This window comes from Aphelocoma coerulescens, chromosome 5 (genome assembly GCF_041296385.1).
Source record: "Aphelocoma coerulescens isolate FSJ_1873_10779 chromosome 5, UR_Acoe_1.0, whole genome shotgun sequence".
NCBI classification, from domain to species: domain Eukaryota; kingdom Metazoa; phylum Chordata; class Aves; order Passeriformes; family Corvidae; genus Aphelocoma; species Aphelocoma coerulescens.
Genome location: NC_091019.1, coordinates 60633508 through 60656771, shown reverse-complemented (window position 1 = coordinate 60656771; position 23264 = coordinate 60633508). Strand labels below are relative to the sequence as shown.

Below are 23264 nucleotides of genomic sequence, written 5' to 3'. Positions count from 1 at the left end.
TTCCCATTCCTCAGACTTTGAATGGGTGGCTTCAGTGTCTCAGCTGTTTCTCACAGTCATTCAAAGGTGAAACGAGAGAATGCTCCAGTCTTGATTCCTGCCAATAATGTTGGCAGCCCTCCCAGCAGAACTGTGAACTGGTCATTTTCCTCTTGTTTCAACTGGAGAATTTGGGAGCACCATCAGGAGCCAAGAATATTGGCTGAGAGGTAGTATACACAATATGAGGACAGCATCAGAAAAAGAAGCTTCAAAGAAACGTAGTTTGACAGAAATGTTTCATTACAACAGTACTTCCTACTGAGAGGCTCTAGGGTAGGAGGAAAGACAATACAGTGTATTTTCCACTGTCTCTCCAGCAGTCAGAGGTGTGATACAGGGAAATGTTTGTATAGGTAATGTATCTGAAGGTGATGAAACATGTAGAAAAGCCTGTGCCCTATGCAGGATTGTAGAACAGTTTAGATTAGAAGGGGCCTCTGGAAGTCACTTCTCCATTCCATGCTCACATCCTCAGTAGATTCCTGAAGCCCTGCTCTGGTTGAACGTTGATTGTCTCTAGCAATGGGCATGTCATGTTCTCTCTGGGCCTTACTACGTTCATACCAAAGATTTTTGTTTTCCAAATATTTAAACAGATTTTTTTCTTGCTACAGTTTGCTTCTGAGAAGAATTTGGCTCCGTATTCTCTGTAGCCTCTCATTAGGTAGGCAGTGTTAGGTGTCCCCTAAAGCCAGGCTGACAAACCTGGCTCTCTCAGCTTTTCCTTGTAAATTGTGTGTTCCAGCCCCTCAACCATCTCAGTGTCACTGATGTTGTACTTGAGAACCCAGATCTGACCAAGGCTCTCCAGGTGCAGCCTCACTGGCAGGGAATAAAGGGGAATATCCACTTCCCTGGACTGCTGGCTGCACTTTTGCTGACACAACTCAGTACCTGTTTGGCCTTTCTCAATGCAAGAGCCCAGTGCTGGCTGCTGCTCAGCTTTCTGTGGGGACATCCAACTCCTTTGTGCCAGCTGTTCTTTCCCTGGTCAGCTCCAGCCCGTACTGTAGCAAAGGGTTACTCTATCTCTGCGTGTGAGGCTTTTTAGGAAGTTGAAAGCCAGATGCAGCTCCTGTCAGCCCAGTTCTCTGGCCTCCTAACATCCCTCTGAGTGGAGCCCCACCTGAAGCAGGATTGCCTCGCCAGCTTGGTGCCATCTGCATACCTGCCTGGGGTGCCTCTGCCTCCCTGTCTCGCTGCTAATGGAGGCAGTGTTGTCCCCTAGGGATGCCTGCAGCAGCTGCCTGCTAATTGGACTTTGTACTATTAATCACAGTCCTTCAAACCTGGCAGTCCAGCCAATTTAGTGCTTGCCTAGGCCAGCAAGCCAGGCCATGTCTCAACAATTTGGCTTTAAGAACACCGTGGCAGACCACGTGTTCAGCTGTGCAGAAGTCACAGTGAGCAGCTTCCATTGCAGTGCTGGTGTCCCTGAGCTGGTGTTGGTTGGGGGCCATGTAAAACTGATGGGTAGGTGACACTTTGCACAGGGGTGCAGCTGAACTGTGCCTGTGCACAGGGCAGGTTTTTTGGCTTGTGCTCTGGATGTAGAATTTCTCTTTGCTCTCTTTGCTCTCTTCTGATGGGCAGCACAGCAGGTGCTCATTGACTTTAATCTGAGGTTTGTTTAAAGGACTGGTGACTAAAGCCTGTTCCTGGCTTGCACAAACCCCAAATTCACTTCTGTAAGAGGAGTTAAAAGCTGAGAGGGGAGTCAGGGCCGAACCCTGCCCATTCTCCTTTTGGAGCTGTTGTTGCTGTGCAATCTGAAACACGAGAATAGTGGGGCCAGGAGAAAGGCAAACAAGTGGCAGCTTTTGTAGGTGAATGGCCAGGCTTAGAGAGGGGGTATACCTATTTCAGCTTCCTTCTCTAAGGTTACTCCTGTGTGTTTCTTTTTTTACAAATGTATTAATTATATATTATTCTCCTGACCTAATAAACAGTTGTGGCAGCAGGACTGTAATTCCAGTTTGTCTCTTCCCAGCTGAGGGTCCTGTAGGTGGAGGTGTAGAATTTATAGTGTTTTATGGAGAAGGTCAGTATTCTCATCTTCTGATTGGAGAAACTAAGGCATAGAAGGGAAGCAAAATGACTTGTTCATTAAGATGTTGACATTTTTGTATCCTGTTTGTATACCTCTTACTGCTGCCTCCCATAATGTAGGAGCCCTGTTCTACATATTGCTTTCTATTTAGATTTTCTAGGATACTGGGCTATACTTTTCCAAGTTTATTGGCTAAATACATTGAAATTTTTAGCTAAAATTTCCAAGAGGAGCAAGTTCTGCAGGCCCACTAGCTCTGGTATTGCACTGAGCTTGTAAGCAAAATTCTAGGCTGAATTTATAAATCTCAGTGGTAAGAAAAAAGTTATCATTTTTCTTGAAAGCTTTGCAAATGTGACACAATCAGTGAGCAGCTGTAAACATGAGATTCACAATAGCATTCTTGGTTGTTGTTCAGAGCAGAGCTGTATTTTAGGAGCTTGCCATCAGCGTGCTGGATAATGTTATTGGAAATCACACTGCTGGGTTACAGTAAAACTACTGCAAGGCTCTGTGAAAGGCGTCTAAGGAGATCTTTCCCAGCATATCACTGGCAGTTTTTATTTTCCCAGAGGCAGATGATATGTACATCATTACTGATTTTTTTTCCCTTTCTTTCATGAAGAATTCCAGCCGCTGAGATAAGTTTACAGCTTCTTAAAAACTGATAATGACAGAGCAGTCTCTGTGCTGTAAGAGAGACGTGAGATAAGTGCTTGCCATTGCTACAGCATTCAAAAGAAGATAATAAAAGGATAAAAGTTTAAAATGACACTTCAGGAAAATACCTTATTTTCCAGCTTGATTAAAGCCATTTAAAGAAAGTTGTTAACTTCTAAGAGTATGAGAAATACCATTTGCAAGTAAATTAACTTCAGATGTTCACTAACAGTGCTGTGCAACATTGTCTTGAGATGCTTTGAGAGTTCCTACCTAAGTGAAGTAAATATTGGCAGTAAAGCCAACAGAATTCCAGTGTCTGTGACAAGTGAATTGTACCAGATTGCTTACTGAATACCTGAGTTTTCAGTAGGATATCAGTGTGGGTATTCTGTCCCCTTCCTACCCTCCTTTCTCCCCACACGCCTTGCCCCAATAAAGCGTTTTGCTTTATCCTTAATGATCCCTTCATAAAGATGTGTAACCAGTAACAAAGGAGTTGACTCTCGCTTTATCTTTTTTTTTCAACACTAAAAATTGATATATGTGCTTACAAAGTGATTTTAGGGTAAATTGGTGCAAAAGCAAATTTAATATTAAACTGAATAAAGGATTTTAAAGTTATTGTAGGAGGTTCTTAGCTGTAGCGAGGTGTAGCAAGCTGTAGCTTGTAAGTAGGTGTGTTGGATAATAAAGGCATGAAAATTAGGATTGTCATACTTGAAAGGAGGGACTGAATTTGTGAGATCTCTTGCATCTCTATTAAAAGAAGTTCAGGATGTCTCTTAGCTGTTTTGCACAGGGGGACAAATTTCTTTGTTGATTTGCATACAAAGGACGTAGCTTGGGTCTTTCAAAGGCAAGGAGCTGAAAAAGAATTGTTGCCCATAAAGTTAGTTGCCTGCTGGGGTATTATAGCTGAAATACATTTGAAAGCTTCTTTCTGTGACCTTTTAGGGAGACTTGGGAACCCCAGAGTCAAAATGTGTATTATAATAGTAAGAGAATCAGGATATTTCAGAGCATTTTACCAAGGAAGGGGAAACTGTTATCTTCATTATAAAAACATGATAAAGGATGGAATGTTTTTTGTCGGGTAGTGGCAAAAATGGAAACAGAAATCCAGTGTCCTGAGGCACAGCCAAGAGTCCCTCTGGGTTATGCCTTTCAATTTCTTGGGAAAAGAGATTCCCAAAGGGAAGCATTTGTTTCCCATCCTTTTGTGTAGATAAAATACAAAGTGTATCAAATGCCTGTGACTGTATTTTCCCTGCTTAATAGATCACCTCAAAGATTTATTCTTACAATTGAACTCTCTGAAAAGTTAGCTGCCTTTAAAATCTCAGGTATGCAAACTCCTCCATCCACCTGCTCTATTATGCCTGTTCAAGGACCAAATTTAATTTTGTTCTAGAGACAACCTTTCGAAACATAAATTTGTTTTAACTTTAAAATCGAGTATATTAGGTCCTCGAAGGAGAATTTGTCATGTTGAGAATTGTATTCATTTCAAGGTATGATGCATCACTTGTCCCCAGCCCTGAAAGGTATTTTAAATTGGTATTTGATATTTTGAAAGTTAGAAAAGCTGTTGCAGTTCTTTTTTTTTTTTTTTTTTTTTTTTTTAGTTCTATTTGAGCTCTGTTCAGTTGGGCTGAACAGAAAGTATCAGTGAAAGTATCTTCTCACCCTGCCATTGACAGCTGAAGGCAATCTCTCACTTTGTGCATTGCTGGGAAGTAGAAGTGAGGACTTGTTTGCATATTGCTTCTTGTCCACAGGTTGGTAAATTCAGACGTGCTAACTCAGTGCTTCTGTCTGTTTCCAAGATACCTGGCTAGCTGTCCAAGGAGGTAACGTGAGTTTTCTACTCCTATTGCCAAATAAACCTCCCTTGAACACTCCTCCAGTGGTACTCAAAAGTGCAAGATGCATTATTATATAATTTGGTGAAATGCTTTATTAATAACTCATTTGGGATATGCTGCTATTTATGAACCATAAGGCAACTCTTTTTAATAAAACTCAAATTCAGTATACCTCAGTGCTCTTATGACTTACGTAGTTTTCTGCTACAGCAAACACGTAGGAATCTTTTTTTAGGTTTAGTGTAGGCATTTCTTAAGTTGAAAGCATGGGCTGAGGATTTTTCAAGCCACCAATGCAGTGCATCAGTTTAGCTTCGTGTATTTGTATTTATTTTATTGATAATACCTAGGCTGCTTTGAGGAGTTCAGCCACTGTAAAAGTGGCATGTTGTCCTGATTTCCAAGCCCTGCTGATGAACTGGTCCTAAGAGCCCAGTTTCCAGCTCCACGCTGCATTTAAGTTCTGTAGGAAATGCAGATGATTGGGGAAGTTGCTGTGAGTTACTGTAGTGCCTTTAATCGAGCTTTGATTACTACAAGAATAGTAATTAACAGTTTGGTAGCATCTGTGAAAGCATTGCTCCATCCATGCCCCAAGAGAGAGCCAGCCACGTCCATGGAGCCATTACGCCTGACATTTTTCCAGTGGAATGCTGTGGGTGTGAGGGAGGGTGAGAACATAGAGAGCTCTTCCACCTGCCCAGGTGAGGTTTTCTGATCAGCAGGAATACACCATTAGGGAGAAAGGTATTCCTGTAGTGCCCACTTCCAGACCACAAGGGCTCCCTTTGGTGCAGTTCAGGTAATGAAAGGTTTCTGCAGGTGTGTGCCTGTGGGCACCTGGTAGAGAAGGGTTTGTCATTGTCTTATGTGACATATGCAGAGATGGTTCTCTTAAAGGCCTTTGAGAGTGGGAAATTTAACACATCCCATTGTTGTACTTCCCACCAAAAGCCATTAAGGAGCCAGCAGCCTCAGAAGGGCAGGGATGCAATTCAGTCCTTTTGAAGCCATATTTTCTCTTAAAAAAAAGGCTCAAGTGTCAGAAATTTTTTGCTAAATGAGTGACAATGTTTTATGTATATCATATTGGATCATGCCTATGCCTGGATAAATCAAGTCCACTGATCCTGGTAGAAAAGCAGCATCTGAGTTTGTGTGCATCTCCCAGTACAGGGACAACAGCTGCCATGCTCCCCTCCCAGCAAAGGTCTGCTGAGATAATTCACCCAGGAGCACTTAATACCAGTGCATTTGCCTCAATATGGGTATGAAAGCTAAGATGTAACACTTGGCTTCTGGCATGGGAAATGTAAAACATTCTGCATCCACAAAATTTGGTTTTATTCTGATGTAGTGGAGCACTCTAATGCTACTTTTTTCAAAAAGTACGTGTGAGTGCTTTCTGTGGGTAAACCAGAGCAGTACTGTGACAAACTCTCACATGGGAACTGTGTTTGTACTTATAACAAGGGAGGTGTAACCAATTTTATAACAATTTGGGTTGCTATAAAGCTGTTACTGGAGAGTAACTGCTTTATAGCAACCCAAAATGTTATAAAATACTCTCCAGTAACTGCTTACTTGGTTTTCTTCCTTACTTGTTTTAAGGCTTCTCTTTCAGATAAGGTAGGTCTCTATGTTTTGGAGCAAGCTGGGAAAAACTGTGCAAACTTTAAAGAGAAATTTGAGAATGTGGGATGGGTGACAGAGAGATTGTCTCAGGCTCTAGTTTTAGAGAATGCTTTAAGCCACTGTGAGCTGGCACAGCTTCAGAAAGAAGTTATCTTGCTTTGGTCTTGCTTGCTCAGTCCTCCCTCGGTCCATCCCCTGCCCAGGTGTTTATGCAGTTACATGTGAACTCGGGAGTTAATCCAGCTGAAAATGGGGTGGGAAGTTTATTTCAGACAGTTCCTTGGGCTGGTTTGCCACGTTGCTGCACAAATAGCAGCTGTGGGGAGGGGGTGGTAATGAACTGAAATTGAGCTAGTTATGGCAGGTTTTGTTTTTTTTCTGTTTTCTGTTTTTCTGTTTTTCTGGTTTTTCTTTTTTTCATATTTTTATGTATTTCCAAACTCTTCCAAGCAGAGTGTCAGCCTCATGACTGTACTGGTTTTCCTTTGCCACCTATGAGCAGGCAGTGATTTTTTCCTCTGCTGCTTCTCTCAGCCAGCTGCTTCACGTTTCCAAATGTGTGCATTGCTGCTGCGCTGAATACTTGAGAGCCATCTCAGAATAATTCTTCTACGTCTGCACCTCTGACTTCTTTGGAACTTCCCTTTCACTGTTGGTACAAGAGTCATAACCTTTATAGACTTTGTACACACAGAAAAGAGAGAGAACTGAACTCCTTTACATTTACTTAAATCTTTACTATCAATGTCCTCCTTCCCAGCTTCTTTTCATAAGCCCACTTCATTACCAAATTGTCCTTCTGTGCAGATTTTTAGACTTTGCAGTTTCATACCTGCTTGTGTTTTCTGCAGTGATTTTACAATTTTTCAGGTTTCTTTTTCCCCTTGCAGCTTGAGCTTTGCTCCTTTCCTGCTGCCTCTCGCTCATTCTCATCTGCCAGCCCTGCTCTTCTTTTAAGTTCTTCCTTAAGCCTTGCTTCTCCTAGCAACCTCTCTTGTTTTCCCTCACCAGTGCTTGTTCAATTTACTGTTCAGGGGACGGGGTCTCTCTTATTTGTTTGGAGACTTTTTGTTGTTTAAATATAGCCAACTGTTATTTATACATGGCCACATCATTCAAGTTGAAGATTAACCTCATGTCTCTCAGAACTTTTAAATGAATATTTACATTTTCATTCTATGCCTAAATTTTCTTTTCCCTAAGCAAATATACTAACTAGATTATCTTTCAGGGGCTTAGTATGGATATTCTTTACATATTTTATCCCTTTGATGCCCTGTATAATTGCGAGTTGACTGTACAAGCATTCTGAGACAAGAAATGGTATTTTAAGGTTTTTTTTCTGTTGTGTTGTGCTGTGTTATAAATTTACATGTGACTGTTACAAATTTACATGTGACTATGTAAATACTTGGCACTACCCCACAAAGTATGTTTTTTACTGTAAGTCAGTAACAGTAGGAACACAGCTTAGCCCCAGTCCTTTGAAGACCATGTTCTCCAAGGGCAGCATTTTTAGAAGTGCTGAATGCTCGCTGCATATTCAGCCAGCCTGGGTGCTTTGGAAGATGTTCTTCTAAATGGCAATGACTCTGAAGACAATTATTGAGAAAAGCTGCAGCATTAATTTAGGAAAGACTGAATTGCATGTGCATTAGAGTCTGAAGGTTGATGTAGCTTGCAGGCCTTGGATCCCTCCCATGTGCAGCAGTGCAGATTTGTGTGCAGCTGCTGGAGATGCAGGAGGGGAGAACTGGTGTCAAAGGCTAATTCAGGTCTTAGGTGAGCCTGAAAGCCACACTTGTAACCCTTTCAGTTAATGCCATGGGATCAGGCAGGCTGAATGCAGCCCCAAATGCCTGTCTGCTCTTTGATCTGCCTGGTGCTTGCACGATGCTGAATTACTGCTGCTAATTTTGCCTTAGCTCTGAAGGTAGTGAGGCTGCATGCGCTGAGAGAACTGCTGGAAAAACATCCTGATAGGCCTGGGGAAGGAGTGGGGCACTGCTTTTTGTTTTCAAATTGGGGATTTTAGAGTACTGAATTTAGAGCAATACACTTTTATGAAACACAGTCATACAGCTGTGTGCAAAGAAGAAAAAAACCCCGCAGACCAAAATGCAGTTCTTTTTTTATCATGCATTAATCTACACATAAATAAAGATTGCTTTTTATAAAAATGGCATTTGTGCTTAGCAGTTTCATTTGTTATGTGCTGCTTTTATTTGTCGAGTGCAGCCTGTGCTACGTGGACTTCTTTACACAGGCAAAATTGGAGACTGAAGAAATTTTGGAAACTGGCTCTGTGGGGATTCAGCCTCGAGGCAAAGCTTTCATTAAAGTTGTCAAAAATGAGCTTTCTACAAAAGAATTGGGTTTGGTTATTATTTTCTAATTGTTTTAGTTCGGTGTCTTTGGAAAGAGAAATGTTTACTTTAAACAATTAGCATTGTCAGTCAGTCTCAATTAATGGCTAATTAAAATGGTGAAAGTTTGTAAAGCACCAGAGGTCTAACCATGATAAGTCATAATCAGAAATCATATGGTGTATGAAATTATGGAAGGGGAAGGTTGTGAGCTGGGTGTAGAACTGAAAGGCTGAAAACTGGGTTCTGAGCCAGCCAAATGCTGTCATTAGTTTTTCACCCTGGTATCACCCCACTTCTGTGTCCACCCTCCCTTTTGTCTTATCTCCATGTGTTTGTTAAAGAAAGTGCTTCTGGGAAGTTCCCATTTGTTATATAGTTTATCCAGAACCCTGACACTGAAGTTGCAAATATTTCTTTTCATTTAGAACTTGAGAAAATTTTGTTTTAATATTCAGATTTTTTTTTTTCTTTTCAGACACATTTCCTATTAAGCTTTGCTTTTTTATTTGCAGCCAGCTGAATTGCTGCTGTTGAGTACTGAAAGTGAGATTATGTTTAAATATTTTATATATTTAATGGATCAGGTTTTAGTTTTTGTGAAAGCCTTTTAGCTTTAGCTGAATAAAGGTGACACTTCATTATGGATGTCAAATTTCTGCTGAGTGGCTTGCAGTCACAGTTCCTTGGCACTAGTCCTCCTTCCATGGTATGGCTGCTTTTGTAGTAAGCTTGTAAAAATAAGTAAAAAATGTTCCAAGGGTAACTTACAAAAACTAACTAACTAACTAAAATTAATACTAGACCCTTTGTCTTCTCCGTGCTTCTTAATACGGGCTTGTGTCTCCCAGATATGACATCCTACACAGTGGAAGAATTTTGAAACAGTAGCATGAAATAATCTGAAGGTTTCCTGATTACTGTACATTGTCAAACACTAAAGATTTTAATTTTTCAAAGATTTTTTTAGGAGGGGTAGCAACTTTATTGTAAATGATAGTTGTTTATTTTAACAGCATCTTGCACAATTTATTCCTGCAAATGGTGGATTTGCCTCCTACTAGATATTGTTATTGAAAATCAGGGGGATTTTGCTACACAAGTACTTTGGGATTGCTGGAATATGTAAAATGTAGGTCTCTCTGAAGTACAAATGCATGCTTGTTTTGGTATTTTGGGTTTTAGTTTTCCGGTACTATTCATTTCTTCATGAACTTTTGTTTCCTCTGGTGCTGAGAATGAGATCATTATTGCTGTGAATCATGGAGCTCTCATATTATCCACAGATTTTTGGATTGTAAAGGCAGAAAAGGAACATTTTGGCTGCTCGATCTGACCTTTTGCATCATGTTGGTCAAAGGATTCCCTTGAATTTAATTTTCTGAAGTAGTGCCTCTAGACTTACCTCATCTTGATTTAGACATTTAGACATTACTAGTGATGGACAGTCAGTTGCATACTTTGGTGAAACTTGCTTAAAGAATGAGTAGCAAAGGAAAAACAGTTAAAACTGTTAATGCTTTTTATTTTCCTTTTTTTTTTTTTTTAGATTTGGGAACATTTATAACCTAAGTCCCTTTGTGCCCTGTTATTTGCATGTGTATGTCTACAGCACCAGTAGCTTTCCATCCCTTTAAGAGCTATTCCATGTGGGTAGCAGTCTCCATATGTAAAATGTTCATTGTTTTCTTCCAGCCTCAAAGAAAACATTTATCTTACGATTGTATAATTTTTGAATACATATTAAGTATTATCTGCTCTTTTCAGCTGTTGTTGTATGTTCTCCTGAACTGTTCCAGCTCTGAAAAGGAGTTTGAAAACAACGGCCTGTTTTTACAACCACTTCCTGCTGATAATCATGCCCACAATATTCATAGTAAGGGCCAACCCAGAGCTACTGCATGACTCAAGTTTCCCCTTTTGCTTTGCTGTAGTAGCTACACATCTAATCAGGGAGGGAGATTGCTGGAGGCTACCTTAAATGAAATCCAGAAGTGCCACATTTTTACTGTGATCTTTGCTTACAATTTTGGTGGACACTTGAACTAACTTTTCTAAGGAGCAGGGGAACTGTATGTTAAAGCATCTATAGTGTAGCTCTGAACTGATTCAGAGTTGCCTGAACCCTGCTAGTGAATTTCCCAACTCCTTAGCTCTGATCTTGTGTTGCTATAAATACATCCCATGCTCTCTGCTTCTTCTTGGACAAAAAGGTGGGGTTGTTTTCCTTACAGTAGTAGAGCCTAAGCCCTTGTACTGTGTTAGGAATTTTCCACCGAAAGTGTATTTAACAGTTTGAGGAGGTTGAGGAATACTCTGGTATACAGATTTCATGACTGTAACTGAAATGCCTGGGTTAGAAAAGTACCTCTCTGGCTCACCTAAGATCTGCATTAGCATTTGGCACTGATGTTCCTTCCAACTCCTTCATCTCCAGTGACAGCAGCCAGGCTCTAGGACCACTCAGTTACTCACTTTGGTTCCTCACTTTGGTGCCTCAATAACCTATAAGATGCTTTTCTTTTGGTGTTTAATGCTTCCCCCCCCCTGAAAACTGTGGTGAGATCTATCAGATATGAGTGATAATTTTACTTTGTCTCAGTGGGGACAGTATCTCAGGGTGGGCATAGAATAATCAGGCACTTCAAGTCAATAATGAGCTGGGAACATCTTCAGACTTAGAATATTTCTTGAGCACAAAATTGGCATAGTGATTTCTTCTTAGATCTGTTTGATGAGCTGGCAATTATTATGGTTCCTTGGCAATTGCATTGCTAAAGTCTTTCCATTTTCTCCTTTCTCACTACTTTTACAAAAAATGTGCCCTGAATTCAGTATTGCTCTGTGTATATTTCTAAGCTGTGTATTTTACAGATGGTTTTTGTTAGCAGTTTCCTTACTGTGTTAAAATTTCAGATTACTGTAATATCTTGCATAATACTACCTATAATGGATTTTTGATTTTTTTCAGAGCCATACTGAATTTTCAGCTAATTAACTACCCAGCTATGCTGTGGTAGAAATTAATTTCCACCAAATAATATTAACATAATGTATTAAATTTTGTAACAAAGTTGGAGTACATTCGTACAATTTCAAATGCAAACTAAGGGTAGAAATGCTCAAGGATAAAAGTTCTTAGCAAGAAAAATGTTTATGTATAAACTAATTAGGTTATCTGAATTACTCTCCTTCCACAGCTGATAATGTTTAGGAGAAATTTGTACTGTATTTCTCTGGCTTACTTGGAGAACATTCACTAAGACTTATGTTACCATAGGATGCACCAAACTACATTTTATTTAATGCTGGATTTCTTAACACATTGCTGCATACAAAAACTCACATAGAGCCCTGCATACATGGTTTTTTTACCTGCCTCACTCTCTCACTCTCTCCCCTTCTCTCACACTTTACCTTGACACTCCTTTTAAAAATAAAGCCTTTTGCAACATGTAAGCCACACCTGAGTAGCTGATAGGAGATCCAGCATGTGTTTATTAACAGCAGCAAAAGGCTACCTTTGCACTTTGGGCTTCATGGTGCTTTTTTTATTCTCTATTTTGGATACTGTTTAGACAATGCATTCATAAGTGTGCTTGCTTTCAGTTAAATCTAATGGAAATCTGTAGTGTTTTGGCTTGTTTTTAACTATTATGTTTCCCAAGTGTGCCCATAATGAGTAGATGGTGACCTAATATTTTGCAGCAGCACAGGATATCACGAAGGGAGTGAAAACTGAAAGCTGATTTGCTTGGCTGGAGAAGGGAGTAGGCAAAGCAGCTTTCCCTTCCCAGATCTTTGACAGGTCCTCATAGAAGAGAACAAAAGAAACTTATTTCAGTTTTCTTAGTTTGCTCTTTCATCAGTGTTTTTGGGCTCCTAAGATGGCATAGGAGACTGATGATGCTTTATATTCTTAAGTGTATTCTATCTTGATGCTATTAATGTTTTTAGTTATCATAGAATAATAGAATGGCCTGAGTTGGAAGGGACCTTGAAGATCATCTCATTCCACCTCCTGCCATGGCAGGGACACCTTCCACCAGACCAGGTTGCTCCAAGCCCCATCCAGCCTGGCCTTGAACACTGCCAGAGATGTGGCATCCACAGCTTCTCTGGTCAACCTGTGCCAGGGCTGCACCCTCACAGTAACAAATTTCTTCCCAATATCCAATCTAACCCTACTCTCAGTTTGAAGCCATTCCCCCTTATCCTGTCACTACAAGCTCTTCTCCATACGAGCTCTTCTCATCTTTCTTGTAGGCTTCCCTTCAGGTGCTGGAAGGCAACAATTAGGTCATCCCAAAGCCTTCTCTTTTCCTGGCTGAACAATCCCAATTCTCTCAGCCTTTCCTCATAGCAGAGGTGCTCCATCCTCTGATCATCTTGCTGGGCCCCTCTGGACACTCTCCAACAGGTCCATGTCCTTCCTGTGCTGGGATCCCAGAGCTGGATGCAGCATTGCAGGTGGAGTCTGAGCAGAGCAGAGGGACCCCCTTACCCCTGGGTCTTTCTTAGGCTGCAGGATATGGTGAGTATTGTAGGTCACACGAGGTGTTGGCTTGTTGTTTTTCACTTCACAGAGACAACTTGAGCAGTAAATTCAGCAGGTGCTGGCAGGGTTTTTTGGGCAGCTGAACAATTAACTGGCTGTTGGCTGTTAGCATAAGTGGTGAATGGACCTAACCCATATTTAGTTTCTTTGACAGTTAATCTGGGTTTATTTCTTCCCTTTCTTTGGCTTGCTAATGAAATGAAATTAAGAAATACTGTCACAGTCAACAAGCATGTATATTCCTTGACTTCTTTCACAGACATGTTACTTGACCTCAGCGACCTTCTTCAGGTATTGTACCCTTTTTTTATTTGACTTTTTTTCTCAATTGTTAAAGTTTAAGATGTTTTAATTTTTCTCTAAAAAGTCTGAGTGGAAAACCACAGGGTTTGGAAATTTGAGTAATTTTTCAGTAAAATTAAATGTTAAAAATTTTTTTTTGCTTTTAATGCTACAAGCAACGTAGCAAGAGTCAGTATGATCCTTTCATCGGGCTTCAGAGTCACTGCAGTGGCACAGGGTCAGATGCTACATATTTTTAAAACAACAGTTGTTGAAGACAAAAATAACCTTTTTGGTAGGTACTGCTGTGTAAATGTATTTGTGCACTTCAGAACTGTGTTTTATAAAATGTATTTTGAGAGAAATAGGAACTTGCTCTGTCTGTGGAAATAGAAAGCTCTGCTGACATATGTTGTCTTACCCTCATTCTCTCTGTTACAACTGTTTTACATACAATGCGAGTAGGTTACTTGCATCTATTTTTGTCCTCCCAGCTGTCTTAGTAAATGGCATCCCTCTGAAGACTATTTATTGCTTGAAGCAGTCTGCTGGAATTGCAATAATCAAATGAATCTTTAATTCTGAAATTTAGTTACTTTCTTCTCTTTTCTAAACTCCGATTGAATTATTTTGATTGCTCACAACCAAACAGTGCATGAGTAGAATGGAAGGTTTGTTTCCTTCTAAACACAGGTAATTTTTCATGGTGATGGTTTTGAAATAGAGTGATCACAGTAATATGAAGAATAGTCACAATGTGAACTAGAAGAATAGGTATTATATCTGTTAGAGGAAAAGGAAAAGATGTATTGTCAGCAGAAACAGACAAGAAAGATTGAATGATTTGTCTTTTCCCCTCTGTGCATTCCAGCCAGAAAAGATGCTGAGATGGGGCTTATGAGGACCAAAAGGTTAAAGAGAAGTAACTGAGAAGATGGGAGAGACAGAAATACATTAGTAATAGGGAAATAATCAACCTCTGAAAGAGAAAAATCCAGGATTTCAGTATCTTGATCTGCATTTAACAGTGTCTTTTGATGAGCTCTACTTTATGACTTCTCTAAGGTGAATCTGAGCAAATAGGAATGTTAAACATTACTGTTAACTGTAGCTATCCAGAAAGTCCTGTTTAAAAATACATAAATGAGTTTTTCAGGTTCTAGCTTGATGTTTTTTTCCTCCCACCCCAAGTCTGTTAAAAAAAGATCAAACAAACCCCCACAAACAAAACCACAAACCAAACAGAAAACCACAACTACAAACCAAGGAAAAAAAAAAAAAAACAACAAAACAAACAAACCAAACCACCTTGGTAGCAAAACATTTGTGGCCCAGGCAGAAAATTTCAGTACATTGTGCTTTAGATCAGTCTTTGCTCACAACACCTGGACCTAAGAAATGATTAGTTTATTAAAAATAGTTCATTAGATGGTACTATTTTACCTTGAAGTCCCTCTTTTTTTCAAGGACTGCTCTCCCATCCTGAAGTTGGGCTATAAATGTCCTTAAGGAAGAAGAAGAGTTGAGAGCAGTAGTAGTAGTAGTGGCAGTGGTATTATCTTTCCAAAGTATTTCATTTGTTCATACTCATCTGTACAAAATTTGTCACAGTGGTCCAGGTAACTGTTTTTCTTGGTGAAATGAGAAAGGTGTTGAGTTTATATCACAAAAAAATCACATCTGAAGACTGAAAAATGAGCTACGGCTGATCTGCACCAACTCTTGCTTAGAAACTAATAGTGAATGTTGAGATTTTTCTTCAGAACATTCTTGATGCAGCTCAGTTGCAGTGGGAGGTGAGTGACCTGCAGTGCTCTTTGTCATCCAACTGCAGGAATTCTGTAAGAAAGTCACCACATGAAATGTCCTTACAGATTGTCTTCATGGACGCTACTGGTTGAATTACTGAACACCCTGAAATAAGTTTCAGTGCATTTGAGGGCAAAAAAATCATAGAAGCAGTAAGGGTGGAAAAGACCTCCAAGATCACCAAGTCCAGCCATCAGCCACCACCATGTTCACCATTAAACCATGTCCTGAACCTGCTGTTACCTGCAACTCAGTATTTGTTTAATGACCTATCTTATATTCTTTCTTTCTGATCTCTTTAGCCTTTTCTTTTTTTTTTTTTAAAAAGGGGGTAGAGAAAGTCCTAAGCATGACCTCTTAGGCTCTGGTTTGTACTTGTACAGCCTCCCTTCCTGTCTTCCTTCATTGCTTGTGGGACTTAAAAATATATTAAAAAAAAAAAGCTGTCCCCTACTGTGTAATGTGTTTTTAGGATAGTGCTGCTAAAACTTAGCAATAGAGGAGACTAATTTTCACTGTTAATGGCAATCTGTTTAAAAAGTCATATCAGTTTTCCTCTTATGCTGATGACTGAGATGTGGGAGTTTGTCTTGTTCCACTGGAGATCTGCTGCATTTTCATAATAATTTTTGGAGCTTCAAAATTGCTGCCATCTTGGGAAAAGACAAAATGTCTTTTTTTTTTTTTTTTTGTCTTTTTTTTTAAATTGGAAAGGCAATTTCTTTGGTGTTTAATCTTCATGTGAAGTACATCTTATGTCTTGGAAATCTCCTGTTGAAAGTGTTGTCAGATTCAGAATGGCTCTGATACATTTGGACTTCAAAGCATGATCTGAATCGAACTGAAAATGTCCAGAGCACTCGTACAAATCAGGCGCCTTCCTTGTGCCGAGCAGTTGTGCTGCTTGTTGATTGAGTTGGAAGGACGACCAGTCATCAGTCTCTGACAGGGAAAGTACTTGCTTATATTTTCAGATCCTGCATTTTACTTGCAAATATAGTCCTTAGAGAGGTCTGCAATCAGGCCTTTTGTTTGCTTTTTTGTTAGTCCAATCTAATCGACAGGCCTGGCTTGTTTAGGAGAGCTGCAAAGCCTGTCTAGCCTTGGCCAAGTTTTGAACAGTTTACGTTTTCTCCCATCTTTCCTAGCATCCCATTCCTTGCACCTGGAGAACTATTTGGCTGAAGTTTCATCTTGGTGTGGTGAAAGGCTGCCTTTCACATCCTCAGAAATGACTGGGGTTTTTTTTAGTCTCTTGTCATCTCCAGTGTTGTGGTTTCTGCAATGGGGTCATAAAAGACTTTGGGAAGAGGGGTTGGCAGTGCTTTGATCCCCAGTTTCAGCCTCGTAGAAGATAATTTTTAGTGTGCCTTGTGGTGGGTCCTGCTGTTAAACAAGGCTGATGTTCACTGAAGAGATCTTAGACATCTGAAGAGCCAGGCTCTTCTAGAAGTGTGCAGCAGGAAAATTACCAGCAATGGACATAATGAATTAAAATGGGATGTCTCTACTTGATATCAAGAAAAGGTGTTTCACTCTGAGGGCATCCAAGTGTGGAAACAGGTTGCTCAGAGCAGTTTTGAAGTTTTTATCCATCAAGGCTCTCAAGATCCAGAGCAACCTGGTCTGTTCTTGTGGCTGACTCTGTTTGGAGCAGGAGGTTGGGCTGGAGACCTGCTGAGATCCATTCCAACCTGAACTATACTGTGGTTCTAGGTAAGGGAAGAGGATGCACAAGACGTGAAAATCAGTAACTAGTATTTGCTTGGTCTAGTCCTCCTGTGGTCTCTTCTCTGCTTCAAAACACAACTCTCACCCCTATGTCTTCATCTTCAGTTTGTCTAGCCAAGTAACAGTACTTCCTTGTCTAGAAGTATTTTTATTGTGAGTTATTTTTGGACACTTGTTTTCATTTATTTAATCTAAAGGCAGCATTGGGCTCCCTGATTCCTCTGTGAGTGTAGCAAATGATTACTCTCTGACTTTGTTGCATAGATGGTTTGATAATGGCTTATTGTACTGCTGTGTGTTAGCAGAAGGAGGGTCTCCCTTTGGAGTCCCCAGACTGAAGGCAGTGCTTTAAAGCACAGTACCAGAGGAAGCTGCTTAATTTTGATTTGTGTCTCTTTTGAATGACAGCCTGACAAGCCGAGTTTGGTACTTGTTTGTATTTTTGTGTGTTACCTTTTGACTGCTCTAATTGCAGTATGGATCCAAAAAACAGGAACTTTCAATTTATTGCATGGTGAAAGGTAAAACAGAGTATTCCTTTAAAGACTGTACTGGTTTGCTTCAGTTTTTAATACCCTTTGTTCATTTAAAGTTATTAACATGTTGACTGTATTTGCCTTTATTGCCCCTATGCAAATTGCTGTTGATTGAGTTAATTTAAACAACCTGGTTGGGACCTTCAGGCATTACTACACTAGAAATGTTAATAATGAATCAAATAACCACAGGTGCCTCTTTCCCCAGCAACAGCCACTCTCCTTAAAAACTCATTTGCTTTTCATGCTTGCTTAATTATTTAGGCAAGCAGCCATGGATGTTTCACAGTGTGAATTCTCATCGTGTTCCAACTGCCCGGTCTTTGTCTTTCTAGAGGAATATCTTAACCACTGTCACCATTTGTAGTACTTTGCCAGAATGTCACACTATGGTCTTGAAAAGCCTTGTTGGAAATTGCTTGTAGAAGGGTTATTGATTTATAACTGTATGGAACTTAGGGTCAACAAAACCCTTCCATTCAATGGTGGCAGCTTTATTTTTTGCTACTGTTCAGAAGTTAACGTGACCTGGTAACCTGGTAACTGTATGAATGGGAGATTCCCTGTTTCCCAAAGAGAGTTTAAAATTCTGGAAGATGTTAGACTGATGAATTCCTGTGTTATTGGAAATGAGGTGTTTGTTGTTATTTCTGAAAGTGGAAGTATATTGGTATTTGTGAACAGATCAGGCATGATGTGAAAGCAAGAGGAAATTATGAAAGGATGAGAGTCTCTCTGGAAGTGTCCCTTTGAAATCAGTGTCTGATGACTGACAGATGTGAAATGAAAAGACTGTCTCCAACAAATACTGTGGAGGGCAAAGAGCATAACAAGTAGGAGGATCTTGTGAAGATGTAACTGAATAACTGGAAGCCATTCCTTCACTAAATGCCCCTTTTAATTAACATAATGGGTTTGATAATGAGAACAGAAATTAACTATTGGTAAAGGACAACATCATAGAGAATCTTAAGGTCTCCTGTAAAAAGAGGTTTTTGCAGTGCCTTGGTGAGCACATCCTTTTTTGTCTGAAAAATGTCTTCCTGCTAAAGAATCTACTTGTTTTTTTGTTTCGCTTTTTTTTTTAAATAAAAAACCTGTGATGGGTCCACATGCTTGTAAAATTACTCTGTTAAATATGAGTTGAATGTAAGAGAATGTGGTAAAAATTATCAGGATTTGCAGATATTTTAAAATCTCCTCTCTAACAGAGGTTGACATCCTTCTTTTGTATTAGGTGTTGATGCTTAAACCTAGTGATTGCATCAAGTTTAGAAAATTTTAATATCTGGTGAAAATCTGCAAAAAAAGAGCACATGTCTTATGGAAGTGTATAAAACAATTGTCTCACTTCAACAGTTTTCATTGGGGAGAGTTTGGAGAAATACTGTTTTTCAGTATGATCCTTTTAAATTAAGGGGAAAAGAAGCTCAAGTTGATGTGGTAAGCTTCAAAGCTGCAGCAATTCAAGTTTAAGCCAGAGACATCCTTTTAGAAGGGCATTTTTGTTTATTCACCATTCTAAGAACTCATATAACATTAGGTTTTATAAATGCAAATGTCATATGATTCTAAATTTGGAACGTTAAGCTTTTGATGGATTGGAGTATATGAATTTTTATAAGAAGTTCTTAATGAAGAAAGAACTAGAAATTAAAGTAGGCCTCTAAATTAATTCTCTTAATTTTCTAAGCTTAATGGAGTGCAGAAAAACCAAATGATGAGAGTAAAGAAAAGACCCTCTCTAAATGCCTGTTTTATATCTCATCTATCATGGGATTTGTGTGTGCGTAGTAGTTGAAATCAGTGATAGCAGAATAAAATTTTAGTGAAAGGGCCACCTTTCACTAAACCCAGACAATCTTAAATATCATGTTTCAGGAGTTCAATGGCATTACAGATTTCTGGGTGAACTTTATGCCATCTTTAATTTTTCATTTATGAGAAGTGCCCCAGAACCTGTAAATATCTGTTAACTTTTAAAGTTGAGAAGCATATTGTTTGAGAGGGCCTGAAGTCTTTTTTCCTACTGATTTGCCAGGAAAACTGGAAGCAATCATCAATTCCTGATTCTTTTTGTGACCCTGGCATTAAAAATGTGTGAGCTTCATGAGGAAAATAATACGGAACATGGAATGTACTGTATATTTTGCTTTCTTTCTAAATTGGTAGCAACCAGAACCTACCAAAAAATGTACTTGTGAGCAAAAGAAAGAAATTCCCTCATTTGCCATTTTTATTTTAATTTATTATTTTGTGCAAATACACTGCCTGCACCTTGAAGTCAGTCATAAAACACTGATGATGTGAGTGAAGTGGAAAAGCAGGTTAGATTTAAGTACATTACTTCTCAAATAAACAATGGATCAGGAGACTTTTAGTTATCCCAAGGAAAGAAGGATACTCATTGAGCACATTTATTATTCATTTGTCTTTGCTTTAGATTTAATTTGGCAATCACTTTGATTGTTAGAACTTCACTAGAAAAAAATACCTGCTTCTTTATGCCTCTTCATATTTATTTGCTCTTTATTATTGCATTTATGGAAAGTTTGCTTGGGAGGAGTTTCTTAGAGAGTGACGTGGTTTGATGGTGACAAACATCTAGCATTTGGATGTTGTGACAAGGAAAAAGGCTAGAAGGAAAAATACTTATTTGGATTAGAGTTTTATGGTTTTTTTCCTAGACTAAAATGAAGGAACTAGATGAGTTTGTGAAGCCTCTAATGGAAACGTCATATGTACTTGGCTCCACTGAAGTAACTTTATTGATTTGTGCAGTGAAATCGTCCTTGCAGAACAAGATCTAAGTGATGAGGTTTAAGATTTATAGTAACTTGGTCAGCCAGCTTAGAAGGCTGAAATTACAGCCAAACCCTCATTCTTTATGTTAATATTTTTTAGACAAAAGGTCAAAACAACCCCTTTTGAGCTTGCAGAAAATCTAAAGCCAACTGAAACACTGCAGACACTTTGCTTTAGTGATATCTGTTCTGTCTCTGTGGCTCATGGAAAGTCACATGCTCTCAGACTCCAGTATGAATTGCCAGATTCAGTAGGTACTTGTTTTTTTCTGTAAAAAATTTGGTGACTTCCTAGAAAATATACTTCTCTTTCACAGGGTATGTTTTGCTCTTCTCCTTCCCTGAGAATAGTGCTTCTATGTTGTCTGCTATTTCAGGAAAAAAAAGGGCAGTAAAATTTAAGTCTGTATTTTTGCATCTTCTATGCCACTCCAACCATTGGTCAGACACAGCGTGGAAGAGACTCACTTTTCACTAAATATGGAATGAATTACCATCATATCATGTATAATTGATTGCACAGTCACTTTCAGGATATGTGATCATTCTGAGGATTTCTTTGAAGTTCTAATTTCTGTTTTTTTTATATATTTGAGAAAAATACACATTAAGAATATCTTCATGCAAACATTTTGAAGGGCTGGGTGAAAATATGTCGGTTGTTTGGGGGTTTGGTTGTTGTTGCTGAGATACATATATTTTTGCTAGCTTAGTAGAAGCATTTATACACTTGGGAGGAAAGCCTGCTTTTAAACTAATGTTGGCAAAGCTCTTTGATGAAATGGAAAGAGCAATAGTTTTTTAATTCCATAGGCTCGTACCATAATCATCAACTCAGTTGTGTGATTCACTGCTTAGTAAACAACTTCACTATCCAGGCACAGGAAAGAGAGGGGCAGTTTTGTTCCATAAAAGCAGTAGAATATATACCATTGTTAAAAACCAAACAAAATAAAAACCTACCTGCTTGGAGTGTAGGAGGATGGAGTTTTTTATACTAACCTTGACCTTTACATATGCCTTGGGGGAAGCAAGGTGTTCATGGAGCTCCGTGGGAATGTTTGAGAATGATTGGGAACTGGAGTATATCCTGCCTTTCTTGCTGACCACAAAAACACATCTTAAGATAGAGAAAGAAAACTTCCTCAGACTTGTAAAATACAAATACAGTTGTCTAGGCTATAAATGGCAAATCAGAGTATGAAGAGTAACTCCTCCCCTCAATTTACATCCTCCTGGGTGCAGCAGTAAAGGAGGGGAGGGGAGCAGAGCTCTGTCCCTGGTGCCTGAGCAGGTTTGGTGTGGTTTAGGGCTTTCCTGAATTTATTTTTTTTCTTAATGTTTTTAATGTGATCTGAGCCAATGTCCAAACAGCAAGAAATGACAAATAACCCTTGGGGAATGTAGCACCACTCCTTGATTTGGTGAAAAGTTTGGTGTGTGCTTGTGCAATACTTAATTATGCCATTACAGATGATCATGCAAAACTGAAATTTGCACTGACTTGTATTTGCTCAGGTTTTGTAATGGTACAAGATAAATGACACTCTATAAATATACTGATGTTACATTGAAGTCTACTTAATGCCTTATGATGTAATGTGACAACTGAAAAACTGTACTACAGAGCAGCACTGAGCCCATAAAGAGCATGATGAACAACTTTCTATAATTTTTTCAATATAAACTTATGCTTTGATTTACAATGCTAATTTGTGCAGATTTTGACAAGCACTGAGTATTATCCTGTACATATGAATATTGCTTGTATAACTTGAATTTTTTTGAGCAGGTTAAGATTTAAAAAGTTGGGGTTTTCTCCTTTCCATATAAATGTTCTATTAAAAGCATTTGTGGTTTAAGATTTACATAATGCTTTTTTTGTCTTTTAATAGGTGAATGTCTATGTGCTGGGAAAAACTTTCCTTCTGTTGGCCAGAGAACTCTGCATAAATGCTCCAGCCATAGGTATTTTTTTAATGATTTGGCTTTTCCATGGTTACTTGACAAAAATATGTATGTATGTGTATATATACATAGTATTGTATGTTAATACCTAAGTAGTAACTTTAAAGTGAAGCTGAAATCAATCCAGGCAGAGGAGCATTGCTGACTCTAAGAGCCTGTTCTCCTTTATTTAAGAGCTTTTCTGGAACTAGATGCTGTTTTCTTTTGCAAATAGTTTTGTTGCTTTTTCCAAGAGTAATTTAGGCTATACTAAGACAATGGACTGACGTGTAACAAATTTGTGTGTGTCAGCAAGCTCCTACAGGCCTGTCATGCTTCAGTTCCACAGATGCAACATTTGATAAGTATTTGCCAAATTTCCTATCTGTCCATCACCTGTAGCTGAGATATTCAGTGCTTGAAATACGAGTGGCTTGATGGAAAATGACGAGCAACTTTTTCCAAACATGTGAATAACTTTTAATAAGTCAATACTGAAATCATAACTGTGATAAGAAGGTGGGTTTTAACCTGTCAAAAGGGTATAAAAGCCATTCTCTAGGTTGTGGGTTTAAGCCAAGGGAATTTGTGCCAATTCCAGATAAAAGAGTGCATTTATAGTGAGGTCTTGTGACTGTTATCCACCTCTGTGCAGGAATTATCTGCCTTGCATCTTTACCCACTCTCACTCCCACTCTCCTTAATCTGTACCGAGAGCATCAGATGGCTGTGTTGAAGAACAACAGTGCAGGCACACCCCTTCAGCTGTACTGGGCTGGCACAGGATTGCTGCCTTTGCAGCAAGGGGAGCAGCAGCTCACACACGGAGCATCGCCACAGCAGCGCCCGGGAGTGCGGCACCGCGCAGCCATCGGCCACTGTGGCCACCTGGCTTCGGCAGCACAGCTCCAGCTCTGGTAGCCAGGTCTTGTTTTCAGTAACTCACTTCCCTTCTTATTTTTCATTACATTCTTTG

The 23264-nt window shown here is 39.3% G+C and overlaps 1 protein-coding gene across 6 annotated transcripts in view; it reads left to right on the top strand.

Moving 5' to 3' along the window:
* BRF1 (BRF1 general transcription factor IIIB subunit) overlaps positions 1-23264 on the top strand; it is a 171266-nt gene that overhangs the window by 56969 nt on the left and 91033 nt on the right. For 5 of the 6 annotated variants that reach the window (XM_069018460.1, XM_069018459.1, XM_069018462.1 and 2 more), the window contains 2 exons: positions 13439-13470; positions 22237-22309. In XM_069018460.1, coding sequence (XP_068874561.1) covers positions 13439-13470; positions 22237-22309 — 105 coding nt within the window. Of the gene's footprint in view, positions 1-13438; positions 13471-17812; positions 18546-22236; positions 22310-23264 lie in introns of those variants that run through there. The other variant, XM_069018464.1, reaches the window with a different exon arrangement.